Genomic DNA, 24,186 nt, shown 5'->3' with positions numbered 1-24,186 from the left:
ATGATTTTGAAAAACCTCAGCCTCGTGGCAACATGTAGATTCAATGCGCGATTGAGGGGATGAGGTGCACAGAATATCTATTTATTTTTCTTTCGTTCATCCTTTTCATGGGAAGTTATGCTCGTGATGCTCGTGAAGTCCCCGCCGCCTCCCCCCACACTTTCTTGAACTGGTGTCGTTGCAACTTCGCCTGCGTTGGTGGGAGTACCCCCTGCACAGGTCCCTTTTGCAGTGCAGATCCAGTAGTTGGAGTTGTTGTACACCAAGCGAAAGAGAGAGAGATAGAGAGAGAGTGAGAGAGAGAGAGAGAGAGAGAGAGAGAGAGAGAGAGTGGGGAGTGTGAGCGGGGAGTGTGAGCGCAGCAGCTGAGTGAGCAAATAGAAGTAGAAACATTAGGTTATCTTCCGAGACTATCAGACATCAGCTTTGGCAGTAGACCTGTCACTTTTACCGCTTCGGCCTGACTCTCGGCTCTTCAAGAGGATCCCAGCGGCGCCCCGGTCGAAGCAGCCTGTGCAAACTCCCCCAAACACGGTCGTTTCAGCTGGCATGAGCTAACCTACCAGACATGGAAACCAAACCGTTCCTGTCATTGGGTAAGTTTGTCTGTTTGTTTGCGAAAAAGCCCGGCTCGATTGTGCAGCGATTTTTTTTTTTCATGATCAGGACAGATTAAGTGCGAAACGTGTCCTTGCACGGCGTTTTTTTTTTTTTTTTTTTTTTTTTTGACAGCACATGGAGCGGCTTGCCAAATGCATCAACATTTGTACGCGCTGTTGACGTGCCGGAGCGGACACACATACACACATACACACACACACACGGCAGCTGTTTTGATTTGTTTTTATTTTAATTTTGCGAACAGGGTGTTAGCGTTGCTGCTGGAATTAAAAAAAAAAGAGAGAGAGAGAGAAAAGGAGACCTACTCGCCACCACGGTGCATGTCAAAAGCTGCTATCTGAGCTGATGACATTTAGCTTTGATACGGGGTGACATCTCACTCGGGATAAGCGGTGCGCAGTCCTCCCGTGTGCTGCAATTCAATTTACTTGGTTCAACTTTGTGCATCCACCTCACTCGTCGACTTAATTCATTTTAATTTGTATTATGTTTCACCCGAGGAGCGACAGAAGGGATACTCCACAGCAGGCACAGAGGAGCCGTACAATTTGCCAGACGCGCGTTAACACGCAGGCTGCCCTGTGCGCAACAAAATTCAACATTTTAGCAGGAACAGTTTACCAAGTGAACGGAAATTTTCTCTCTTTCACCTTTTTTTCTTTCTTTTCTTCTTTTTTTTTTTTTCCTCCAACATGTGTTTGCTGTGTTTGGTCCTGTTTTGCGCAGAAAAAAAGGGACTGCTGCTGCGGTCAGAGGCAGAGGAGTGTTTTCATAAAGTCGGCTGCCAACTCATGGCTGGGGTTAAAATACAAAGAAAATGCAATTAAGATTTTTTTTTTTTTTTTTTTTTACACAGCACAGTTTCGGGTTGTTATTCATGTGATTTTGCATACCTTTTTTTTGTTTTGTCTGCGGCTCGAATTGGCTTCCGTTTGACTTTAAATCTTATTGAAAGTGGAATCCAGCCAGCATAACTCAAAAAGTTGGGATTTGAACTTGGTTCAGCGCTCTGGCTGTATAGCCGGCGTTTTAAAGTTATTTGGCTTGTTGAGGCAGTCCGAGTGTGTCTCTTGTGAAAATGGCCTCTTGAAGTATTATTACCAGCAAAGTGGTTGTAAACAGAGGTGCTACAGGTGTGGGATAAAGCATGAGGATTAGTTTACGTTTATAATTTCTGATGAGTGTTTTGATGACCAGTATTTTGTGCTGATGAACCGGGGCGTTAACACTGCAGGCCTGTTTAGTACAAGGAAATGACAATGGAGCATATGTTTTCATAATTAGGCTGGCTACTTCCTTAGCTTTTTATTGTTTTGGGTTTTTTTTTCCTCCAGAAAGTGAAGATGACGGGAGCATGAGCAGGGCAGATAATGGAGACAAAATTACAAGCCAGTGCCTTGACTGTTAGGCAATAACAAAGCGCTCTTGCAATTTCCCTGGGAAACCTGCCCCTTAATTCCCTGGGAAACCTGTCCCTTAATTTGGCCCATTAGTTATATTATAATGCAAATTCAGATTTTTATTAATTGATCATCATAAATGCCACACAGCCAAGAGTGGCTATGACAGTGATTGGGATAGTTTGTCAAAAGTAATTGATTGTTTTATTTAAATTTTAAGCAGCCATGAACTTTATTCTCTCTTGCCACACACACACCCACATACCCAGATGTGTCCACCCCCACACTCCCACATATACTGTACAGTAAATCATTAATGTGGAGGGCTACTGTAAGTTTGTTAAAGTGAACAGAGCACACCTTGTCCCCTGTAGCAGAGACACAGCAAATGAGCTTTAGGCAAGCCCTGTTATTGTGTCTGCTGCTCTTTCATGAGGGAGTCACGTTACACCTTGACACATATCATCAGCCCACCTGTACACACCGCGGAGAGTCACGGGGAGCTTTTGAGACACCAGGCCGCTTTCTTCTGTTACAGGCCAGCTCGCCGACACTGTCACCACAGCGGCCTTTATGTGGCTTCCTAGAAATATGCTAAACCACCACCATTGCACAAGCTGACAGGCTGTTATTACAGGTGCGCCGTATTGTGTGTCCATGTTGAAAATGATTAAAGTTACAGGCTCCTTCAGTGTACACAGACAGTCCCGCACAGACACTGGGCAGCGTATAGACATAACATGGAGCAGGGTAGCCGTCTTCCTCTGTGGAAGGTGTTGGATACAGGTGTAGTAACAGGCAGCAGTTGCATGAGGGGCGACACTTTCCACACACACACACACACACACACACACACACACACACTGTTGGATCTCATCTCTCCCTCCGAGCCATGCCACATGCTGTATCAGCAGCTTGCTTATTGCCTACTCCTCATTTGTCAGTCCTTAAAACACCATTTATATCTAAACTTTCTCCATCAAAGGTCCGCTCCAGCGCTGATTGTTAATTGGCCACTTCAAGGACACTGCTAACTCTGGTAAGCCCTTGAACGTATCGATTAGCCACTCAGCTCACAGTAATTATCTCCCGTTGCGCCGCATTAGAAATTCTGACATGCAACTGTTCAAAATGACAGCAAGTGCATTTTACAATTATAGATTGGTTGTTGGCCGTGATGACGACATCGCCTTTGGCATGGTATGCTCTGCATGCTGCTGTGCTGCCTACTTTCAGCCCCTCTGTCTGACATCAAGCTATGAGGAATAAAAGGATGACATTGAAAGGAGAACATGTGTCCCTGTTGTCAGAGGGATATAAGGCCAGTTGTGACAGCCCAAATAAACTAGAAAAAAAAAAAAAAAAAAAAGCAAAAAACAACAGCAGACTTTTGAAACACACTGTAGTTAAATGACCTTTTAACCACACACATGTTTTCAGACAATCTGCGAGTCGCCTAATCTGTAAATTTTAATTGCCTCGGCTGATTTTTCTGCTTGGCTCATGGCGGTTATTAAACTTACACATGAAGATTGTTTGCAGTGCACCTCGGTGATTCATAATAAGCTTAATGTGAGTCTCAGCGCAGTGTCACACGGACAACAGTCTGAAAGTATGCAGCCCTCGCACGCGTCAAGGGAATTTATGCTCAAAAATAAGTGAACGTCTCGAACCGTGATGCAGATGAGGACTATCTAAATGCAGGCCTATTGAAGGTTCAAAATGAGAATAGCCCAAAAAATAATAGAGATTCACTCTTAGAAAATGACTTATGAATGACAACAAGTTATTACACATTTTGGAAAATACACAATCGCTAACTGAAGTGTGTGATTGACAGAAAAAAATGACAGTTTTACGCGCTTGATCTCGTTTTCTAAAGAAAAAATAGGATGCTGTGCCTGTAATAATTCTCCTGTTCCAAAGTGTAGCGCCTTGAACATAAACTTGACAAATGTTTTCATTGTGTGCAGACGAGAGCCACAGGGACACGTTCACTAAGAAACCAAATGAGAGTCAGAGGTTATTTTCAACCTAAATACAAACAGCGAAGGCAACACACCCCCCCGCTGTTACCAGGAAGAAAATGAAGTTGCCGATGCACAAGGTCTGATTTGCACGTTATTGAAGGTGCTGGCTCGCCTGTTCCTAAGGCATGTTTGACCACCTGTTACAGGGGATGTGTTGTTATTCTTGAGTCCGGTGGTCTGCAGAACTTAAACATCCCGCTGTGCGACTGTGCAAAGTGTTCTGTTTGGGGGAACATAAGGTACCTCTCGCCACACACACACACACACACACACACACATGCAGAGTCCTCTTAAAGTCAATGAAGTTCATGGTCTTTGATGAGAAAGTGAGATTCATGGTGGCGGTGGCGGCGTGTTTTCTGTGTGTGTGTGTGTGTGGAGGGAGGGATGGCGGGCTACATTCCATCTCTGGCAGTAACTCAGGAACAAAGGTAATACTGGGAGAGGGTGTGTGTCTGCAGGGAGGGGTGTGTGTGGTGGGAGTGGGCTGGTGGAATTGCACTGCCAAAAGCATTTGGCCAAGTTTGTCTTTTACGGCCGTCCAGTTTTGTGTTCCTGATGTGATGCTTTTGCTCCCCTTTTGAGAGAGAGGGCTGCAGCTGTCATTTTTATTGGAGGAGTTTTATAGCGAGACTTAATGGCTTAAAGTGACAGCTCTCTCTCTCTCTCGTTCTCTCGTTCTCCCGAGCTCACCCATGAGGCTTGTAACTCAAGCAAATCAAAGAAAATTTGCTCGCTTTCTATGTGCCCACCCTCTTCTTTCCCACCCCTGCCAACATCTAAACCAAACTGTACAAGAGAAATAAGATTTATGCCCCAATTATGAACACAGCTACAGTGTTTTTATGTTACAGTGAACTGCTATTAAGTCTGGACGAGTGTTTTTTTTTTTTTTATGGAATATCTCTGTTGCTGTGTACAAAGCATTAATTTTACTCATAAGACCGAGAAAAAAAAAAAAAAAAAAAAAGATGGCTTGCAGAGAAAACGGCGCGCATTTTAGCTCGTCACGTGCTCTCTCTCTCTCCCTCCTCCGCAGCCCAAACTTGTTTATGTTCTAAACATAGTACAAATCAGAAACCGCTGCAAGGCGTTCAGATGCAGAATCACGGAATGACTCAAAGACTTGTTAATTATTTGTATTGGGAGCTCGTTGCATGCAGGAGGTCTTTATTGATAACGGCTGCGCCGAACTTTGCACCTCAAGCCTTGACCTTTGCTCCCTATATGCTCTATCATTTCAGGAATTTCCCCTCTGGCATTCAATCTGCTGTTTTAACCATTTAAAGACAGTAGCATCTACTATTGCATTAGCTCTCCTCTTTCCTGCTTTCTTTCTCTCTCTCTCTCTTTCTCTTTTTGTAAGATTTTCTGAATTTGGGATTTATATTCAGAGGCCGGATTGCCCATAAGCTTGATTGTTGCTGTGAGCACTTTCTACACTGGGTGTTGGAATCATCTGAATACCATTAGTTTCAGGGTTTATTGCAGGTCCTCTGAGTGTCTTTTCTGTGGGCTGGCAGTATTCAGGGTGCGTACAGCCACTCTTTTGAAGTGGAAACATAGTCTCTGTGGGGATTTGACCAGATCACACTCATAATTCGCATTGAGAGGAAGGTTGGTTTGCCCTCCTATAGCCAGAGCTCTTTCTGTTGTGTGCATCACTGAGAGAGAGACAGAGAGAGAGAGAGAGAGAGGAAGATAGACAAAGACACGGAGTGAGAAAGAGACAGTGTGAGAAAGAAAGAGAGAGAGGGAGAGAGAAAGAGGCCACAGCGGATTAGAGTAAATGTTTTTAAAGCTCCGCCAAGGACACGCAAAAAAACAGTTGTTGTCACTAACTCACTTTTTAAGTCCAGCCTCTCCCCTCCTTCCCAGTTCTCATGTTGGCATGTTCTCAATAATAAAAGAGACTGTTGACACTCCTGTGATCTCTTTAATGCCTGAAAATATCTCAGCTTTATGGTGGTGATGATGAACGCTATATTGTAATTAAGTCATGAGCACGGCCTTTGATGGCTATTTGCTCGAGACGGACGGGGGGAGCTGTTTTGAATTCTGGATATCTTATGCTCCTTCATGTCATAAAACTTACTTATACCCACATATTTTTCACACTAATTATAATTTGCCCCAATGAGAGGCGCAGATAAAAGAAACGCGATGACGTATCGGAGTCATTTAGAACAATGCTACAGCGGCGATGAAAAGAATGAATGAATATTTTACTTTTCTGCATGCCGCTGATAAGTCACAGAAGTGAGATTAGATTGCAATGGATCATTGCTTTTTATGCTGCGATAATGTGTCTGACACACTTCGGTCGAGTTATCATCACTCCGTGTAACATGATCAAAAGCTGCAGTGATGTGTTTGATGTTTCTCTGCTCATCAGAGAAAGAAAAAGAATGAAATAATAAGCTTCTTCCAACGGAGAGGTGTTTTTTTTTTTTTTTTTTTTTAGCCCCATACAGCTTTACATGCAGGTGTATGCATGGGAGTGTGCCTCCTTCTCTCATGCATGTTTTCTCTCTCTTCCTCTCTCTCTATGTCTGATACACACACACACACATATGCAATAAAACACCCTATGTCCATACACATAGACACACTTATGTAAACTCTCACCCCCACAGAAATAGGGCCAACTAATTAACACCGTTAGCAGGAGACAGAGGCGTGTCTCTTGCTGCACCATCAGCTTCATGGTGTTTCTCCCAGTGGTTGCAGAGACTTAGAGAACCCCCCCACACACACCACACACACATACACACACACACACACCCTTCACCAACACCCTCCACCCTCCGCCCAGCACCGCTGCTACTGCGTTCGTCTGTCACCTTGCCAGACGCCAGGCACTTGAGCGCAGGGGGTGGGGGCGTCCACGCGCTGCTGGGCACAGGGCCACAGAAACCCCACAGCATGCAAAACACCTCTGTTATGTTCTTCCCGTATGCGCCTGTGTATGTGTGAGGCTCAGTGTGTGGTTGGGTGTTTGTGGTCGGGTGTCAGGAAGGCAGAAGGCAGCAGTATTTTTGGTGAGCGAAGGGTGCATACAGTATACACACACACACACACACTCTCGTTCTCTTGCCTGCATGACCTCGTGTGCAAACACACACATCTGTTGACTGTGATCAGGTATAACAAAGGAATTAGCCACGTTTTCTCGTATCGCCTCAGGAATTTGCGCCGACTGTTTGCACATTTTTTTTTTTTTTTAGTAGCTCATCATTCATTGCTTGTGCGCATATCTGTATGGAAACTTGTAAAGTGAAAATAGTTAAAATAGTTGTTTTTTCGGTGGAAGTGACGGGGCGGGAGAGAGAGCAACGGAAAGCAAAGAGAGCCATTCTACTAATGCTGCAGCTTACTCCGCTGTACTTAAACCAGCCCGTCAGATTAGGGGCTTTGATTGCAATTACGATAAGCAGGAGATCCATTACAGGAGCTACCAAACAGTCTTTGGATTACTGATAAGATGGAGGATATGGAGGGACATTAGCAGCACCAAAGGGATTGACACTGGTCCTCTCAGAAATGGACACAAAGCCTAAAAACACACGTGTTTCGCGGGGTGTACGTTTCACATTATTTTCACAAATTAACATGCGTGAGAGAGGATTGAGGAGAAAAAAAAGATACTATCTGAGATATCAGGGCTCCTCTGTTGTTCCTTTTTCTGCCCGGAGAAGAGAAAAAAAGAAGTGATTAACTGTTTGTTGACGCCTGCAGGTCTCGTGTGCTCACACATCCGCCCAGATTATGGCCCCGACACACACACACACACACACCTGTATGCATTAGTACACACATGCAAACACACAGTCTCGGCCTGAACAGAAGTCTGGAGGGCTTTGTCACCTCGGGTTAGACACTTTGCTGCCGTCGTCTGGTTCCAGGCATGTTCTGAGCGGCAGGGAGGTGGAAGGGCGTTAAGGGAAAGCGGGGGGAGGGGCCGTCTACCTGGGAAAAACAGCGCCGGCGACATGGAACCACTTACCCTTGTTATCGACGGGCAGAGCGAGCCCGTCTAACTCGAGCGCCACTGTAAACATTTTCGGTGAAATGTTTGAAAAGTTTAATTTCTGCGCCTGCTCTTGGTCTGAGCGGTGTTTGGTGACGTCTCTTTGATGCCTGTTCCCGCCCCTCCTTCGCCTCCCGGGGCACAGAGCAGGACTTTCAATCCAATTCGAAATTTTATTGCCCCGTGAGGGAAATTTGCTTTGCAGACAGGGTTTTTTTTTGCGGTGAAAACACACAATAAAAACCTGTAATACAAAACAATAAGGCCACAGTGAAAGCACAGGCACAGTGAAACGTACTAAATCGCCACAACATATACCCATCCTGACCACGATAAGACCAGACAGGAAATCAATGGCTCAAGTTCAGTGCAACATAGAAGGCCGGGTAGACTTATCCCCTTATTCAGCGAAGCGCTGCTAGTCCGTCGCTGAAGGTAAGAAAAAGTGAGAGTAATAAGAACGTGGCGTGCACATTAAGCGCCAACCGAGCTGAATGCGCTTTAGTCGGCCTGTAGAGTGTCTTTTCGCATTGTTGAGCCGCTTATTGGAATTAGAAAAAGGCCGAGGCTTCCCCCGCCGTCTTTCTTGGCCACAAAAGGAAAAAACACCCTCTCCGTCTTAACACGTGGATTTGTGCGACTGTCGAAAACGTATTCCGCTGCATATCTTCAGCAGATCAGGTGTCAAAACGCAGTATGCAGTGCACGCACCTTTGCTATACATTTGTTTGTTTTTGCAGTGTGGCAAAGGGGAGTTGAGTAACCAGGTTTACAAGACAGACAGAGACAGGCAGGCATGCAGGCGCTGGCCATGTCTTTGTCATCAGCGCTCCACATACCAAAGTGCTGACAGTTTCCTGAACAAACGGCTCTGACAAGTTCAAGTGTCACATTTAGGATGCTTTCTTCTGTTTCAGCCCTGGATGGGAAACAAGAGAAGGCCGTGGATTATGCAGGCCAGATTTGAGCTTTGAGCTGCCGGCGGAACGGGCAGCTCAGTGTGAAGCAGCGTGGGTTGATGCATGTGTGTGTGTGTGCAGTGTGTGTGGGTATGTTTACTTGCATTTGTACAAGGACTAAACAATTAATCACAATATTATCGAAATTGCAGTCTGGCCAAGTACAATATGCAGATCGCAGCCTCTGCAGGTTTTTACAGAGGTAAAATGTGCGACAAAACACCGTAATAAATGAAGTGTTGTGGTGCGACAGAGATGCTCTGGCCTACAAATTATATACTCCAGATGTGGGAAAAACAAACTCTCGCAAACATCATCATCATTTTAATGTTGTTTTTTTTTTTTTTTTCCAGAGAAAATGAAAGTGGTGATGCAAAAACGAAATGAAATGAAATGAACTTGTGAAGCATATCGCATTAGCCGTCGGAATAATTGCAATATGATTTTGTTGTAACCACATCTTTCAGCCCTGATTTGTAAAAATATTAGAACGTATGTGGGAGTTTGTGTGTGCGTGGGCGTGCACGCGCACGTACAGTATGTGCCTGCAAGCCCGCACATGTACGCATCTGCTTTTATGCACGGCTTAGGGTTAGTCAATAGTTGGTTACACATGTGTGTTGTGAGTCGGTGGGGGTGTACAAGCCGATCCATGAATGGTGACGGGGGCCTGCGTGGAGTGCAGGCGGCCCAGCGTAGAGTAAGTCAGGATCAGTGTGCTGTCTGGGAGTCTGGGAGAGGGAAGGTCAGGGGTTGTGGCTGGGTCATGCTCTGTGGGAGAGGAGCAGCCTCAGTAGACGGCGTTTGTATGGATGTGAAGAGATGGGGGGAAAAAAATGAGGCAAAGGGGGGAAAACAAAACCATATCAGTGGGAGATTAGCACAAGGAAGCGGGGGTGTTGTTTTTATTTAGGTCCTGCTTCCCTCACTGTGGCTTTTTTTCCCCCCTCATAGCACCAGCGCAGCTATTGTTAGCAACAGAGTTAATTGTTAATTGATCCAGAGAGTGATAAAACAATGCTGCTAATCTCCTCTCTCTTTCTCTCTGTGTCTCTCTCTCTCACACACACACACACACACACACATACACTCACACACATGCTGTGGAAAATGAGAGTGGATGTTTATTACAGGATCCTAGTGGATGCTAAGGTGCCCTAGGGGCTATTAAAGCCCTCACTTAAAAGGCACTATCAGGGAACACTGTTATAAAGGTGGGGATGTGGGCTGCCTCAGGGAAGGAGGAGTTTGAGGGGGGGGGGTTGCAGAGAGAGAAGGAGTGAGTGAAAGGGGAAGAAAGAGGAGAAGTCCTTGGAACGGTGAGCAGAGGGAGGGAAAAAAAAAAAACAGAGTGAGCACATCTGGACCGCCTCAGCAGAATATTTCTGCAACATCTGGAAAAATTCCCTGGAATTTAAGGGTCCCCTCCTTTGATTTCAGTTATTTTTTTTCTTCTTTTCACGTCTTCTTCTTCGTCCTGTTTTCAGCATCTTCAAAGTCTTTCTCCCCGGTGAAGCAGGCACGTAAATGAAGGAGTGGGGGTGAGGGGGGGGGGGGGCGTCTCCTGTAGTAATGTATGTTGAGTCCTTGCAGACTTTATAGCGGGCCAAATTGGGCCCATGTGACCAACTCCCCTTTGTGCAGGGCCAGGCTAATTAAGTGGTACAGAAGTGAGAGGGTGTCCGGCTGTGGGCCCAGACCCCGGCCAGACCTGGGCCAAACACAACCCCTCGTAAAAAAAAAAAAAAAAAAAAAAAAAAAAAAAGCAATCCTTTGCCTGCAAGGCAAGCTTCTAATCATAGTGTGAAAAAAATAACCTCCTTGTTTTGTTTTCACCAGAACTGAAACAAGAAAGACGTGAAACGACTCGTCTGGTGTATCATCAGAGATATCTATTGTGATGGTGTTAATTGGGTAAGATAAATGGTGTTTCTTTAGGTGGTGGTTTATTAGTATTGAAACGGATGCACAAGGAGATGCGTTCAAGAGGCTTCCTTTGAAGTATGAACTCCCCAGAGGGACAAAAAAAAAAAGCCCCTTCAACAAATCAACAACCTCAGATGATGCGTATCGCTCAGCTTTCGCAGACCTCGGAGTCCACGGCACCGCGTTCAACCGCCGCATTAGAAATGCGCGGCGAGGCTTTTGTCCGTCTCCGTGGCGAGATCACAAGAGTGGTTCTCGCCTCTCATCGTTGGCGTGGCGAGCCTCTGTTCATTAGTGATTAAGATTCAGACGAGCTCGGGGTGCCTTGTGTCTTACCTGGGCGAGGCGCCTTGCGAGCTGGCAGCGCTGACAGGCAGGTAGCTTACTCAGAGCGGAGGGGAAAGGAGAGGGGCGCAGAGGTACATGCTAATGTGGCGACTGCACTGATCAAAAGAGATGCATCACGGTCTCCCTCTGATGGGCTTACTGATGCCTAGCCCCCCTGAGAGCTACGTACAGGCAAGAGCAGGGCTGTGATCAGAGGGAGACAGTGAGAGAAAGTGTGTGTGTGTGTGTGTGTGTGAGAGAGAGAGAGAGACTGAGAGGTAGAGGCTGGGAGGGTCTGGAGGGGTAGGGAGGAAGGGGTTTGAGGGGTTGAGAGAAAGAAGGATGAGTGCAAGATGTAGAGGAGGGAAGGGAAAGACAGATGCATATGCTGACATAGAGGTGGATAGATGGCACACACAGAGAGAGAGAGAGAGACAGAAAAAAAAAGAGAGAGAGAAATCCAAGGGCTGAGAGGCTGAGAATAATGTAATACAACTTATTAGTCTCTGTGATGCTCAGAGCTTAGTGTGATAACTGTGTCTCCTTCTGGCTTTGTCACATTAGCTTGTCTACTCCACCAAAAAAAAAAAAAAAAGGAAAGAAAAAAAATACAGCTTTCATCGTCAAAATTAAACATTTTGTTGCTGTGAACAGACCCGCTCTCGTTGCTCTCGCTCCCTCTGATGTCCGCCTTTTCACCCTGATTATCTGGCTACCTGAGTGAACAAACCCAGCGAGCTGGTCAATCATCTCTCCCTTTTATGTGGGCACCGAGCTAGTTTTTTTTTTTTTTTTCCTCTGTGTTGCTGTGCAGATGGCCAACATCTTTCTGCCTGGCTGAGCTGACAAGTTGCACTCCTTTCTAGGAATGCTGATGTTGATGCTGAACTGGGTGTGCATGTGTGTACGTGTGTGTGTGTGTGTGGGTGGGTGTTTCTGTGAGCACAACACGGTGTTACTCTGTTCATCTGTGTGTGCATTTATGCTTGAATTTCTCCGTGTCACTCACGTGGACACGTAATGGAACCTAGATTGATATTTTATTCATACTTAAAGGGCCATACCGGTGATTTTGCATGTATGGTGTAATATCTACAAAATGTGTACATTTCACTTTTCAGTTTATCCTTTTCTCGAGAGCAAGAAGTCTTGTTTTATTTATTAATTCGTTAGTTTTCCCAAAAGCGGCTGCGCTGTTTTGTGTGTTAATGACTTGAAATTGGGCAGAATGGAACGGTTTCTATGTCAGAAAATAGTCCCTGGGGAAACATTTGCTTGACACAGTTAATTATCAGTTCCTCGGTTTATGAATGGCGACGACTTTGTAAGCCGCAGAAACAGAACATGATAAGGTGGGTGTTTCAACTAAAAATTCAAATTTGATAATCAAGGGATTTTGATGATATGTTGGGAAATTTCTAATCCTCCTGCATGATTTGCAAAATGGCTTGTTGGCATGTGAAATGTGTATAAATTATATTGAACATTGAACAAAAATGCCCCACTAAAACACATTAACTGTTTGAAAGTAGGATTCGGTGACTTACATTGCATTTCTGGTGTTATTTTGTTCTTTAAGGGTGTAATTCTGTTTTTATAGAGAGCAGCTACAGATGCAAGGGGAGAAAGAAGCGTGACCTCTTTTAGTTTTTGAAACTTGACAGCTAATGTTTCTGTTTTAGATTATTGATTTTTTTTTTTTTTTCTATCTTAAACGCCATTGTAGCTGTGCGTAGATTATTTCCCACATTTGGTTAGTCAGCCATGGAATTGAAAAAAACAAAAAACAAAAAAAACAGCAAAAATAAACAAAAAAACAAACAAAAAAAGCAATAAATCAGCAGAAACGCACTGAAAATCAACAACCTAAGGTTTTAAATTATGTTAATGTGTTTTTGGCTGGCAATTTCCTTTAAAACACACAAACTCATACACAGAGACACACATGCAAGCAAAAACATAAACACAGGCACAGACATACTATCTCTCTCTCTCTCTCTCTCTCACTCTCTCTTACACTCACTCACTCACACACACACACACACAGATGCACTTGTGCACATACGCAGACACACGGTGCAGGATTATTAACATCAGCATTCTTAGAAAGACGTACCTCACAGCCAGAGTAGGATACGTCCTAAAAGCAGATTATAACAGCAGGGGGTCTTGCTCTCGCTCTCTTTCGAACATGAGAGCGCCCTAGGTTCACAGTAATATACACTACCCAGACTGCACTGGGAAGCATTTTCCCTGTGCCTCCAGGTCATTGCGTATGCAGTCGTCTACGCCTGACTCTGCAGAATGACCTCCCTCTGGCCTGTCCACTTGCCTGTCCCTTGATCCAAATTGACTTTGCTGTTTTGGACCCTGCTTTTTGAGAGAGCGCTCTGTTTCCCCGCTCTAAGCCGATCTGACGCTCTGTCTCTCGTGGTCAGTATTTGTTATTTGAGATAAGAGTTTTTCCCCCGGAAGGCAGATTTTGTATTTTTGGTGTGCCCTTATGCCTCGCTGGCTCATCGCGTCTGGAGGCATCTGCAGGTAGACGTGCAGTGATGTCATCAATGACATTTCAGCGCAAGGAGGAGTAGTAAGCCTGCAAGCCCTCGAAAAGGTGGCTGCTCTCTTTACCTGGGCTGCTGTGCACGACTGAGAAACGTCCCGTCACTGTAGCTATTCGTTTGCTGCTTTTGGAAACATCTGAGGGTCGGTGCTGATGCCCTCCTTGTCTCTTTCAGTCGCCTGGATGATGTTCATATTTTGCCACACTGATGCTTTCTAATAAATATCAGGTCAAAAACATTGCCCATATGACTGGCGAAGCGTGCATGAAGCTTGACTGTGCTGACAGACGTATTCATGCCATGAAAAACAGAACTGCCCTGCGCAACTCAAACATGGAGAAACACTAATCAGCATGCACACAATACAATATACAAGCTTTTTTTTTTTCATTTTCACTGCAGCAGGAAAAAAAAAAAGTGTTTTATATGTTTCAGCCCGTGCAGCCTTCCTCTGTGTTTCCCTGTTTTGTCTGCAGCCATGTAAATTTAAGAAACGTTTGCAGGCTGTCTTGTATTGTGTGTGCACTGGCTTTTGCACTAGATTTTCATGCTAAACAAATTATAAAGGCCTGTTTATGTCAAGGCCTGGTCCAAAAGATTATTGACACCAAATCTAATCAGTATTTAAAAAAAGCTTCATCGATGTAAATATTAATCATATTTTTTTTTTCTGCTGCAAAGTCTAGTTGTAGCTTTTTGGTTAAGCTCTGCAGATAAATAATAGGATATTGAACAATGGAAATTTATGTCTTTGAATGGTGTGTTTTGGATAAACGTGTGGCCGTTTTTGCTTGTTGAAACAAATAAACTAAAATTGGAGATGTGTGGGCTTGAAGAGGCTCACTTGATACCCCCCCCCCCCCCCCCCCCCCCCCCCAGCGAGCGCCTTTGCTGCGTTAACCAACCCATGTAAGCACTAACCACTGAGATATTTACATCAAATCCTGTGTACTGGCAAATTTCAGTGAAAGGTCAAGTCCACATCAGCTCCTCAGTGTTGTTCAACAGTGTAAATTTGATCCTTGTTGCAGCACTGTCGAACAGCTGGGCGGTTTATCTCTGAAAGACAGTGGCCTAAATGGGATGCCCTGAGCTGAGCCCGCTGACCCAGAAAGCCAGGGGTCAAACTGATTGGAGAGACTTGCCACGTGTTGGACGGGGTCATAACTGGCATTACATCGTATTGATTGGCTTAGATCCGTTGGGGAATCTCCAATAGGGCTGTCTTATTTAATTAGGACGAGCCTCAGTTGGATGTGGGCAGCGGTACGGCATTTACTATTCGAAAGAAGCGGTAAACTCGATTTTGGATCGCCCTCATCCTGGGACAGACAGGTGCCCCATTGTTTTGGGTTGAGATCTGTTTTTACTCTCACTGACTCCATTATTCTGTCTCTCCCTCTCTCTCTCTCTCTCTCTCTCTCTCTCTCTCTCTGTCGCTCTCACTCACTTTCGGTGTCTGTCTCCCTGTCTCAGCTGACCACAGATGTGAATGAATGATTGGTATTCTACAGGCTCGGCTCCAGGGGATTGAGTGAGCTTATGATCAGCTTAGCCTGTAGTCCGCGCCTTGATTGGCAGCTATGGGTTTCCTCTTTCGATGAAGCAGGAAGTTTGGGGGGTGGGGGGGGGTACCCGTGGCATTTTTGCATCTCATGAGATGTCACCTTGTATTACGCGTGTGCGTCTTAGTCATAAATTTCATGTTCCACTCAGACAGGCACTGAGTCACAATAAGAGTGCATCAGTCACTGTCACTGGTCATATGGCCATGAAGTTGGCTCACTGTGATCCTGTTTTTGCTATTTAGCTGTCTTAATGCCATTAGCCATGCATGATTGAAATAAGCAATGCCTAGGCCTATATGCAGAAAATTTGGATTTGATATTTTCTTGAGATGTTTAGAGGACCTCAATTAAAAAACTGTTTCAAAATTGCCAAAAAAAAATAACTCTCCCTACATTTTGCACTCGGTCAGTGTGTAAGAAGTTTGAAAACATGACATTGTTGCTTTTATCATTGCAGGGTCATGCTCTTTTGCACTGGAAAATGTATTGTGTATGTCGTGGCCATTAGTGTGTCTTAATAGAGCTGTGTGGTACTGAAACCGTCCTCCCTCCTGTTATGATCAGTTTCATGCTATCTCAAGCTCCCGCTTTGTTTCCTGTCTCAGAGGGAACAGCTCACTCAAGTCTTTAATACTCTGTTTTCATGCTCGCTGAAAACCCTCGCTCCCGACCAAAATACACTGTAGCATCACGCTCGATATTCCTAGCCTCATCCCCCGTGGAAGAGAAATAATTTATAAAATGAAATCTACATTTGTTGTGTAAATGACCACATGCTGTAGGATATTTAATCCTGCCTGCAGTCGATCCCAGTCATGTGACTTGACCTAGTTTTCTTTGCCTCCGTTTGCCTGTCTCCCATTCTCCCTCTCTCTTTCATTCTCTCGCTCCCTCCCTCTTTTGGTCTCCCTCTTTCGCTTGCACTCACTCTCTCTGGCGCTTCTCATTCTCCCACAGTCTCGACGCGCCGCTTTGCTCTTCCTCTCTCCCTCTTCTCCTCCATCCCTGCACAGCCTGTGTTCTGTCCCTTCTTCTCCCTCCCCATCCTTTCCCCTCTCCGTTACCTCTTGCTCGCCGCTGTTCTCTTTTGAGTGATTCGAGGCTTTGTCTTCCCTCTGATATGTTAATGTCCGTAACTATACGGCCAGCAAGTAAGTCCCTGATTATGTACGGAAACGAGGAACACATGAAGAGATTCATTCCAAAATGAGACATCTGCTATATGAGGAAAATGACACAGAATTATTGCTGGTACAAAAGTAAACCACATCGGGTTGTTATTAAAGTCCTGTGTCATGGCTCATCTGAAGATTTTTCTGCATGAAATAGTTTTGTAGAATGCTTTGGAAAGATGATTAAGGTAGTCACATTTTACCAAAATGGATGCCAGCATTTTTATCATATAAATACATGAGCATTTTGAAATGCTCATGTGAAAACACATCACGTCTCTGTATTTATTTAGATGCATGTTTATGCACGCAGGAACATTGCAAGTCTCGTGGCCCTTCACTCCTCCAGCATCACACGATTCAAGGGTTGGAAAATGAAAATGCATAACTGCTTATTTTTTTTTTTTTATTTTATTGTTGACACTGCAAAGTTTTGTTTACTGTAAAACAAGCTCAGATGTATCGCTTACTACAGCGGCGTGTGTGTTGAAGCTGAGAATAATTATCAAGAGCAACCAAAATCTATAGAAAACCTTGGTTGTGACATTGATTTCAAACAAGTTCAAACACCTTCAGGTAATTTTCCATTAATGCACCGTGAGTTGAGTCTGAGCAGAGTGGGACTTGGAGGGAGAAGGAAATATACAAACTCAAATCTGTATTCACAGTTTCAGATATTGATTTGGTTTACCTGGTGGAGAGGGCATGGTTGTTGGCCAACAGGATTTGCTAATGATCCCCCAAGTATTCCCCATGTCTCCCCAGTTCAAACTGGATATTCGTTGCAGTGCTACAGCATTTATTATCCCTGGCTCCCGTGGCGGTTTAATTTCAGGAAGCTGTGAAACGGAGATGGAGCCGCCGAAAGTGTGGAAGAGTGAAGAGTTCATTTCCAGATTAACATACATCTGTTTTGGGAAAAAAAATAATAATTAGGTTCATCAGCTGGCATCTAGGTTAGCGTCAGACGGAAGTGACATGCTCAACCTTTTGAAACGATTCGAAAACTGCTTTTAGTTAATGAATCAATTCATTCTTCATTATTATTTTTAGAAAATTGAATTTCTCATTTTGAAATCAGCTGATGCACAAGGAAATTCCCACCGTCTACTGGGAATGTTGCCTCCCCCTCCTTCTGAGAAGTGGCAGAATCTTCCAGTCTAGTCGGTCCTGCAGGTTAAATCGTTGGTATGTCACTTGGCTGTTTACATTTGAGAGTGTTTGCACACCTTTTTGTGCTCTTGACTCGTGAGTCCTCCTCTCTTCCCCCCAGAGAGCTAGAAAACCGGTCTAGTGAGACTGCCATGGTAATAAATCGTAGGTTTGATAGATAGATAGATAGATAGATAGATAGATAGATACATAGATAGATAGACTGGTAGATATTTGTTTTTCTCTTTGTCGGTCTCTCCTGGCCACCGTACGCAGGGTTGTCCCTTTGAGAGCAGCCGGCCTCTCTGGCACAGTCTCAAGGGAAAGATTCGGCAGCTCCTTGGAATGCACGGCATGCATCCGTTCCTGAAGAGCACAAGAGATTACTCAGGCACAGGACCAATACACGAGCCGCAACCAGATTCTTCTGAATTCAGCAATCACAGGTCAGATAAGTCAGCCGTATCGCTTCCCCGGCAAACTCACCAAACTCGACAGAACTTTATTTATCATGTAAACAGTGAGCGGTGCACGATCAAAATCCATCGGCAGTGATCAAAATCAAAATCCTGCATCTTTCATTTGATTGGGAGAAGTACAGCCTGTTTTGCCTGCAGAGCCAGACTGTATGCACACATTTTACAAATGAGGGAAAAGTTTTTTTTTTCTTTAACTGCAAAAGCAAATATGCTGTAGTTTACTATCTTTTTTCTTTCTCATTGTAAATAACAACATATGCTGGCAGAACAGCTTTTATTGTCAAGTCCTTGTGAAGAATGTGCGCTCATTTAGTCTTAAAGAAATCCTGTCCGCCATACGACTCTGACACTGAGCTGTGACTCCAAAACAAAATCACATATCATGACACTAATTAAATACATGCAGTGTGTTGCAGTCACAATATTGGTAGTGCATGGTAATTTATAGCTGAACTGCGGTATCCATTATTGTGGAAAATTACAGTACATCAAAGTAGTTTCTCTCATTCCTAAATGGCATTTTAGTGCTAGAAAAGATTTTTTCTGTATGCTGTATAAGCATTGTTTGTGTTTGTGTGTGTGTGTGTGTGTGTGTCTTGAAATGCCCCATATTTTAGCTCTTTCAGTTAGGATTAGACCAGGATGGCAACTATGAGTATTTCTGTCGTTAGATATGACTGTGTACATGTCATACTGATTTGAATGCATGCCTCTACTGTTGGTAGAGCGGTAAAAATAAGAAATGTGTAAACTCTAAACAAAATTACCATTCGTATTTTTAATTATGCTGAACCTCATTTTTCTGGGACCCACTGGAAACCCTCTCCAGGACCCTTGCTGGTCCTTGGACTCCACTTTGAGAAAAAAAAAAAACTGCATAAGCCATTTAAGACTAATTAATAGACTGTACTGCTGACTTTTAAGACTCAGTAAGTGTGGCTCCCGGCCATATTCCACAACTTTTATGTAACACCTGGAGAGCCAAAGAGCAAGGCAATCTATGTTCTTTTTAGAGTCTTTGCTAAAGATCAAAATTAATCAGGCCCTTACCATTCATATCTTACCGTAGAGGCTTAGGTTGGCAAAATGAGTGTCATCGTCCAGGTTACCTCTTAAAAACATTTTCTTGACAGGCTTTTTATGTAACTTGTTTTAAACCTGTAACCTGACACTACTTTTTAAAATTAATGGGTACGTGCACACTGATAATAGCCCTAACCTGATCAAGGCAATACACAGACTATTGAAATATCATTGTAATGTCATATAAACATCATGTAAACACCTTTATTGGATTATTTTAATTGGTATGGTCATAATTGGAGTAAGAATTAAGCCGGTTAATCATTAGGACATTCATTTTTAGTGCAGGGATTTATCGGGGTATGTATACGCCTTATTTCAGCTTTTTCAAACTGCGCTTGTCAGTAACAAAGTAACCCAGATTTTGTATTTGTGCAATAAATGAGAGCAAGTAATGCTGCTCTCGTCTTCCATAGTGACTGATTTTTAAATGAAACCAGGCGTGATAAACCTGGCTGTTAGAGAAATCCTGTTACTTCAAACCAAGTAAATGTCAGAATTGAAATATCACCTAAAGCCTGTTACTTGTATTGGTGTGCAGGTATTGGTGCTCATCTGTTTTGGTATATATCAGCTTTGTAGCACTGTATATACTTCATTTTGTACCGCTGGTTTGCAAAGGGCTAAACGAAGAACGTAAACAAAATGTCAGCGTTTTGATCGTCGTAAAACCAGTGCGTCCAATGCTCATTCACCGTAAGATGCTGTAGGAAAGGTTTCCAGAAATATCTGACATGTAAAAGTTTTATGAAGACAGGGCCAGGACCTAGGCAAGAGCAGTGATAGGTTCAACTCTGGTAACACAGTTTCTTGAGAGGAGGGAATGAGACAGAAGCATCCCTTATCTGCTCTGCTCCTACAATATCTGACTGAGGAAGAAAAAAAAAAAAATACATACCCCTATTCATTTTGTCTGTGCAAGTGTGAAACTTCTGACACAATGACCAACAGATGCAGAGATTGCTTGGTGGAATATGTTCTGGCCAAGGAGGAGAATGTGCTGCACGGTCAGCCTCACACAAATGGAAACCATTCATTAGCTCGCATGAATTCCCTGCACTCAGGACAGCTACAGCAGCATGGAGCTTGGATACGGCGAGCTACCAAATCAAAACAAGTTTTATTTTGTAGAGTTAAGAGTAAAATTGTATGAAGTTAAAAAAAAAAAAAAAAATACTTAGATGGGATCTGAATAGTTGATACTTGAAAGTGTACGCCGGCTGTGCTTTTGTGAGAGAGTCCTGTTGTCTCCATTCATTATCTTGGCCAAAACTCTTCATTCCAAAACTTGACTTTACTCTGCGGTGGTAACTACTGTTTTCCTGTCCAAGCCTCCCCCAGTCTGGCCTGGCTTGATGTCATGTAGCCTTCTGTGGTCTAGCGATATTGAATTGTGAGGCGTCACTTTGTAAACAATTTACTATTTTGATTTGAAGCCCTGGACAGGATTATACAAATCATTTTCCTCTGCACTTCACTCCCTAATGGAGCAGCACAGGCCAAGGAATGAAATCATTGTTGCTGGTTTTAAAATCCCCCATTCATATGTAAGTTACCTCATTTAAATGGGCATTTTAGCTAAAGAGTACACTTAATCCCTGTTTTTAAAGCTAGCCCACAAGTGATCTCTCTTTTTTGAATATATAGCAGTACACAGTCTATGTACTGCAATTTTGCTCCTTAACATTTCTATTGTATTTTGTATTTTGATGTTTTTATTGTAGCTCTGGCGTTAAAAGCACACCCAAGCAGTGCCTGCTCCAGCTCCAGATGTTTTCATTTCAGTTTTTGGAATATAATGCCCCTCTTTGTCTGATTCACATAACAGCCCCAAACTCACTATTTCCCATGGACTATCTATGCCTTTCTTTCATTTGATGAATTGACGAACTGATTACCGTTTTAGGCAAAGCACATAATTACCTGAAGCGGTCTTTAAAAGTGGGAATGAAGTTTACAACTGCTGTCTTAAAAGTTTCTTTTCTATATATTTAATGCGATGCAGTTTTGAATTCTGCAGTGCAGCTCTGCATTACACCGTCGGTGGAAAGACAGCGTTGAAAACAGAGATAAAACAAGAGTGTGGGAGAGAGACGATTTTAGGGTGCAGCGGCGTGGACGGGAAGGGTGAGCTCTGGTCCATGTCGCGCGGTGCCGCTCAAGTGAGACGGAGGGTGCAGAAGGCGTGAAGCCAACAAAGGCAGAATGAACAAATGATAATGCAAGTTCTCACTTTGCCATGCGTGGACCTTGAATGGTGAATCTGGGTCAGACACTAAAGAACATATTGTTCTGAGGGTGGAACAGAGGGTGTGGGTGGCAGCACGAGTCCTTCCCTGTGTAAGTGTGAATGTCTGCATGTGTTTACATAGTCGGTATGTAGATTCAGGAGGAGGTTAATGGGAGAGTGTGTGCTCCCGTGGAGATAGGGAGCCTGTGAGTGTGGGCGTGTGGAGTCAGTTCAGCAGGCTAACAGGAAGCGTGCTCCGGGACCTTCCTCCAGGACACAGGCAGCGGAGCACAGGTCGCTAAGCCACACCACTCCTCGCTTTCTGCCCCGGAGCACCTCCCCTCTGCTGTTCATACACAGGAGTCCTCCCCACAGAGTATTCATCTCCACACTGTAAACCCATGCTTTATTTTAACATTCTTGCTGGAGGTAATTCTCTTTGATGATTAGGAACGTCAGCCGTGATCAAGGAAAATCTAAGCTGTGAAGCAAGGGCAGAACCGTATCCAATTGTGCCCATTATTGTCAGGACTAAAAATAGTAGTTTTGACACCAGATTGAGGCAGTGCAGACTGGGGTGAATCCTACAAAATACTAGAATGAATTTCCACCCGCTATCTATCAGAGTGAGCACTAAAACAAAGTTTTATCTCTCCCGTTTTGGTGGTGATATTTCATAGCATAGAGAGGGCCAGTGTGCGCCGTGCCAAGGGCTGTTGGCGTGGGCAGATACTCTGTCATGTGAACGGCTACTGTAGAGATCAACAGAGGGATAGTGAATTTTAAATGCTTCCTTGTGTCCATTGCCTGGTGAAAGGAGCGTCTTTTACCCTTGCAGCTCCTCTGAGTCCAATCACACAAATTTGATTAGAGCCGTTTGCCCAAGGAGCATGCTCTCAGTGCCGGGCTGCAGTGAGGCCCTTGTTCCCCTGTTTGCCCCAGAGAAAGGTCTGACGCGCACAAGCAGTCTTTGAACCAACCCCCTCTCCTCTTCCCCTTTAACCTCATTTGCTATACTGTCTTGGTTTCTCTGTCTCCTTCCTGCCCCTCTGTCTATCTGTGGCTGCTCACCAGTGGCCTTTCTTTGAGTTCATCACTTCACAGCGAATGAGACAAATGGCCATTATTCATTATCGGGAGCCGTAGCTTTGGCATCGTCAAAGTTTAAACCCAGTGCTGTGACAGTGGGGCTGTCTGTCTCCAGAAGCAGCAGATCCTTCCGGGAAAGCTGAATTTGGGAGATTGCAGCGTATGAGAGAAATGCAACCACCGCTAAAGTACATCTAGTCTTCAATCAGCATTACACACACACTTTAACGTGCCAAAGTCATAACCCCAGAGTCAACAAGGGCAGCGGAGCCGCATCAATATTTATTAATAACTGTTTACTTTGTTGCAACTGAAAAGCAAATAACTCAAGTACGGTAGTTGTGTGGCTGTGCACGGCTGTCTTGTACACGGGAAAAAAAAACCAAAAAAAAAAAACGCTGAAGTGTGGGTGAGAATGAATAATGTTCGGCCATATTTTTCTGCTACTGCGTGTTGTCTGTGATGCGGGCAATAAAAAAGCTGGCCCATTGTGCAAGTAGAGTTTTCAAAGGTTTGCTAACCTTAGTGTTGTTCAAGGCTGACTGGATTTCAGTATAAATAGAAAGTGTTTACTTTTCAGAACTTACTTTCCTGTGTATTGTGGCATTGAATTTAAGGCTAACATTTAAGGCTAACTTTTCCCTATTTCAAATAATGAGAAAAACCCAGTTCATAAAATAAATAAATAAATAAATAAATAAATAAAAATGTACATTTCACATTGTTTGTTGCCACATTGGTGAACAATTTCTACTCTGTTGCTGAAGGGTAACAACAGCTCGTGTAAAAGAAGTGGAATCACATTGCTGTATTTCATTATTTGGTGTCAATCAAGGTATTATTCTGAGTGTTGTTTGGATGAAAGAGCATAGTGTTTAAAAACTGAACCAAATTTTGCCCAAGGTGTATAGATAGACATGCACTTCTCAATAATAACAGTCCTAAAGTCAGTTTTACAAAGGTCATCTTTGTCAGTTCTACCTTTTCTGCAGATGCCTTGCAGCTTCAAATGCCACACCAGGGCAACTGCCACTTTCATTATCCCAAGACTGTGTGAAAGTGCAGACTCAATCTGAGACAGAGTAGAAAGGCATTTGTCTGAAAGAGCCGTTATAGAAAGGTGCTCTTGTTCATTTCAAAAGCGCCTCAGTTTAGGTCTCACAAAACACAGTTGCTTAATAAGTCATTCAATAAAGCTGTCCAGTTAACGTTTTATTGCCAGTTGAGCAGGCCTCAACAGCAGTTGGTTTTGTGACTCAGTACTCAAGAAAAAAAATGCAAGTTGCAGTTTTTAGTCACTGTTGTTTGCCGTTTATTGAATAGTAGTCAGAGCATGGATCTCTTGTATTAGGAGAACTTGAGTCATCATGTTAAAGACAATTTCATTCCAAGTAGCTGCTTGTTGTGGCTGAAACTGGGCATTATGTCTTCCAGCCAAGGTCCTCATGGACATCTATTTCTGTAGATTTTGTCTAACCGTCCATTAGGGCTAAAAGAAGCCCTCAGGTGACTCATGTTGCCCTGCTAATTCATCTGAGGCAGGGCAAATTATGGCG

At 43.9% G+C, this 24,186-nt stretch overlaps 1 protein-coding gene across 2 annotated transcripts in view; it reads left to right on the top strand.

Moving 5' to 3' along the window:
• The first annotated feature begins 303 nt into the window (after positions 1–303).
• Positions 304–24,186, top strand: part of rxraa (retinoid X receptor, alpha a) — a 117,903-nt gene continuing 94,020 nt past the window's right edge. Inside the window, exon 1 of one of the 2 annotated variants that reach the window (XM_030064978.1) lies at positions 304–596. In XM_030064978.1, the coding sequence (XP_029920838.1) occupies positions 569–596 (28 nt within the window). In that variant the 5' untranslated portion in view covers positions 304–568. The remainder of the gene's footprint in view (positions 597–24,186) is intronic. The other variant, XM_030064979.1, reaches the window with a different exon arrangement.

Source organism: Myripristis murdjan, chromosome 12 (genome assembly GCF_902150065.1).
Source record: "Myripristis murdjan chromosome 12, fMyrMur1.1, whole genome shotgun sequence".
Taxonomy (NCBI): domain Eukaryota; kingdom Metazoa; phylum Chordata; class Actinopteri; order Holocentriformes; family Holocentridae; genus Myripristis; species Myripristis murdjan.
This window is presented reverse-complemented; position numbering and strand designations above follow the sequence as displayed.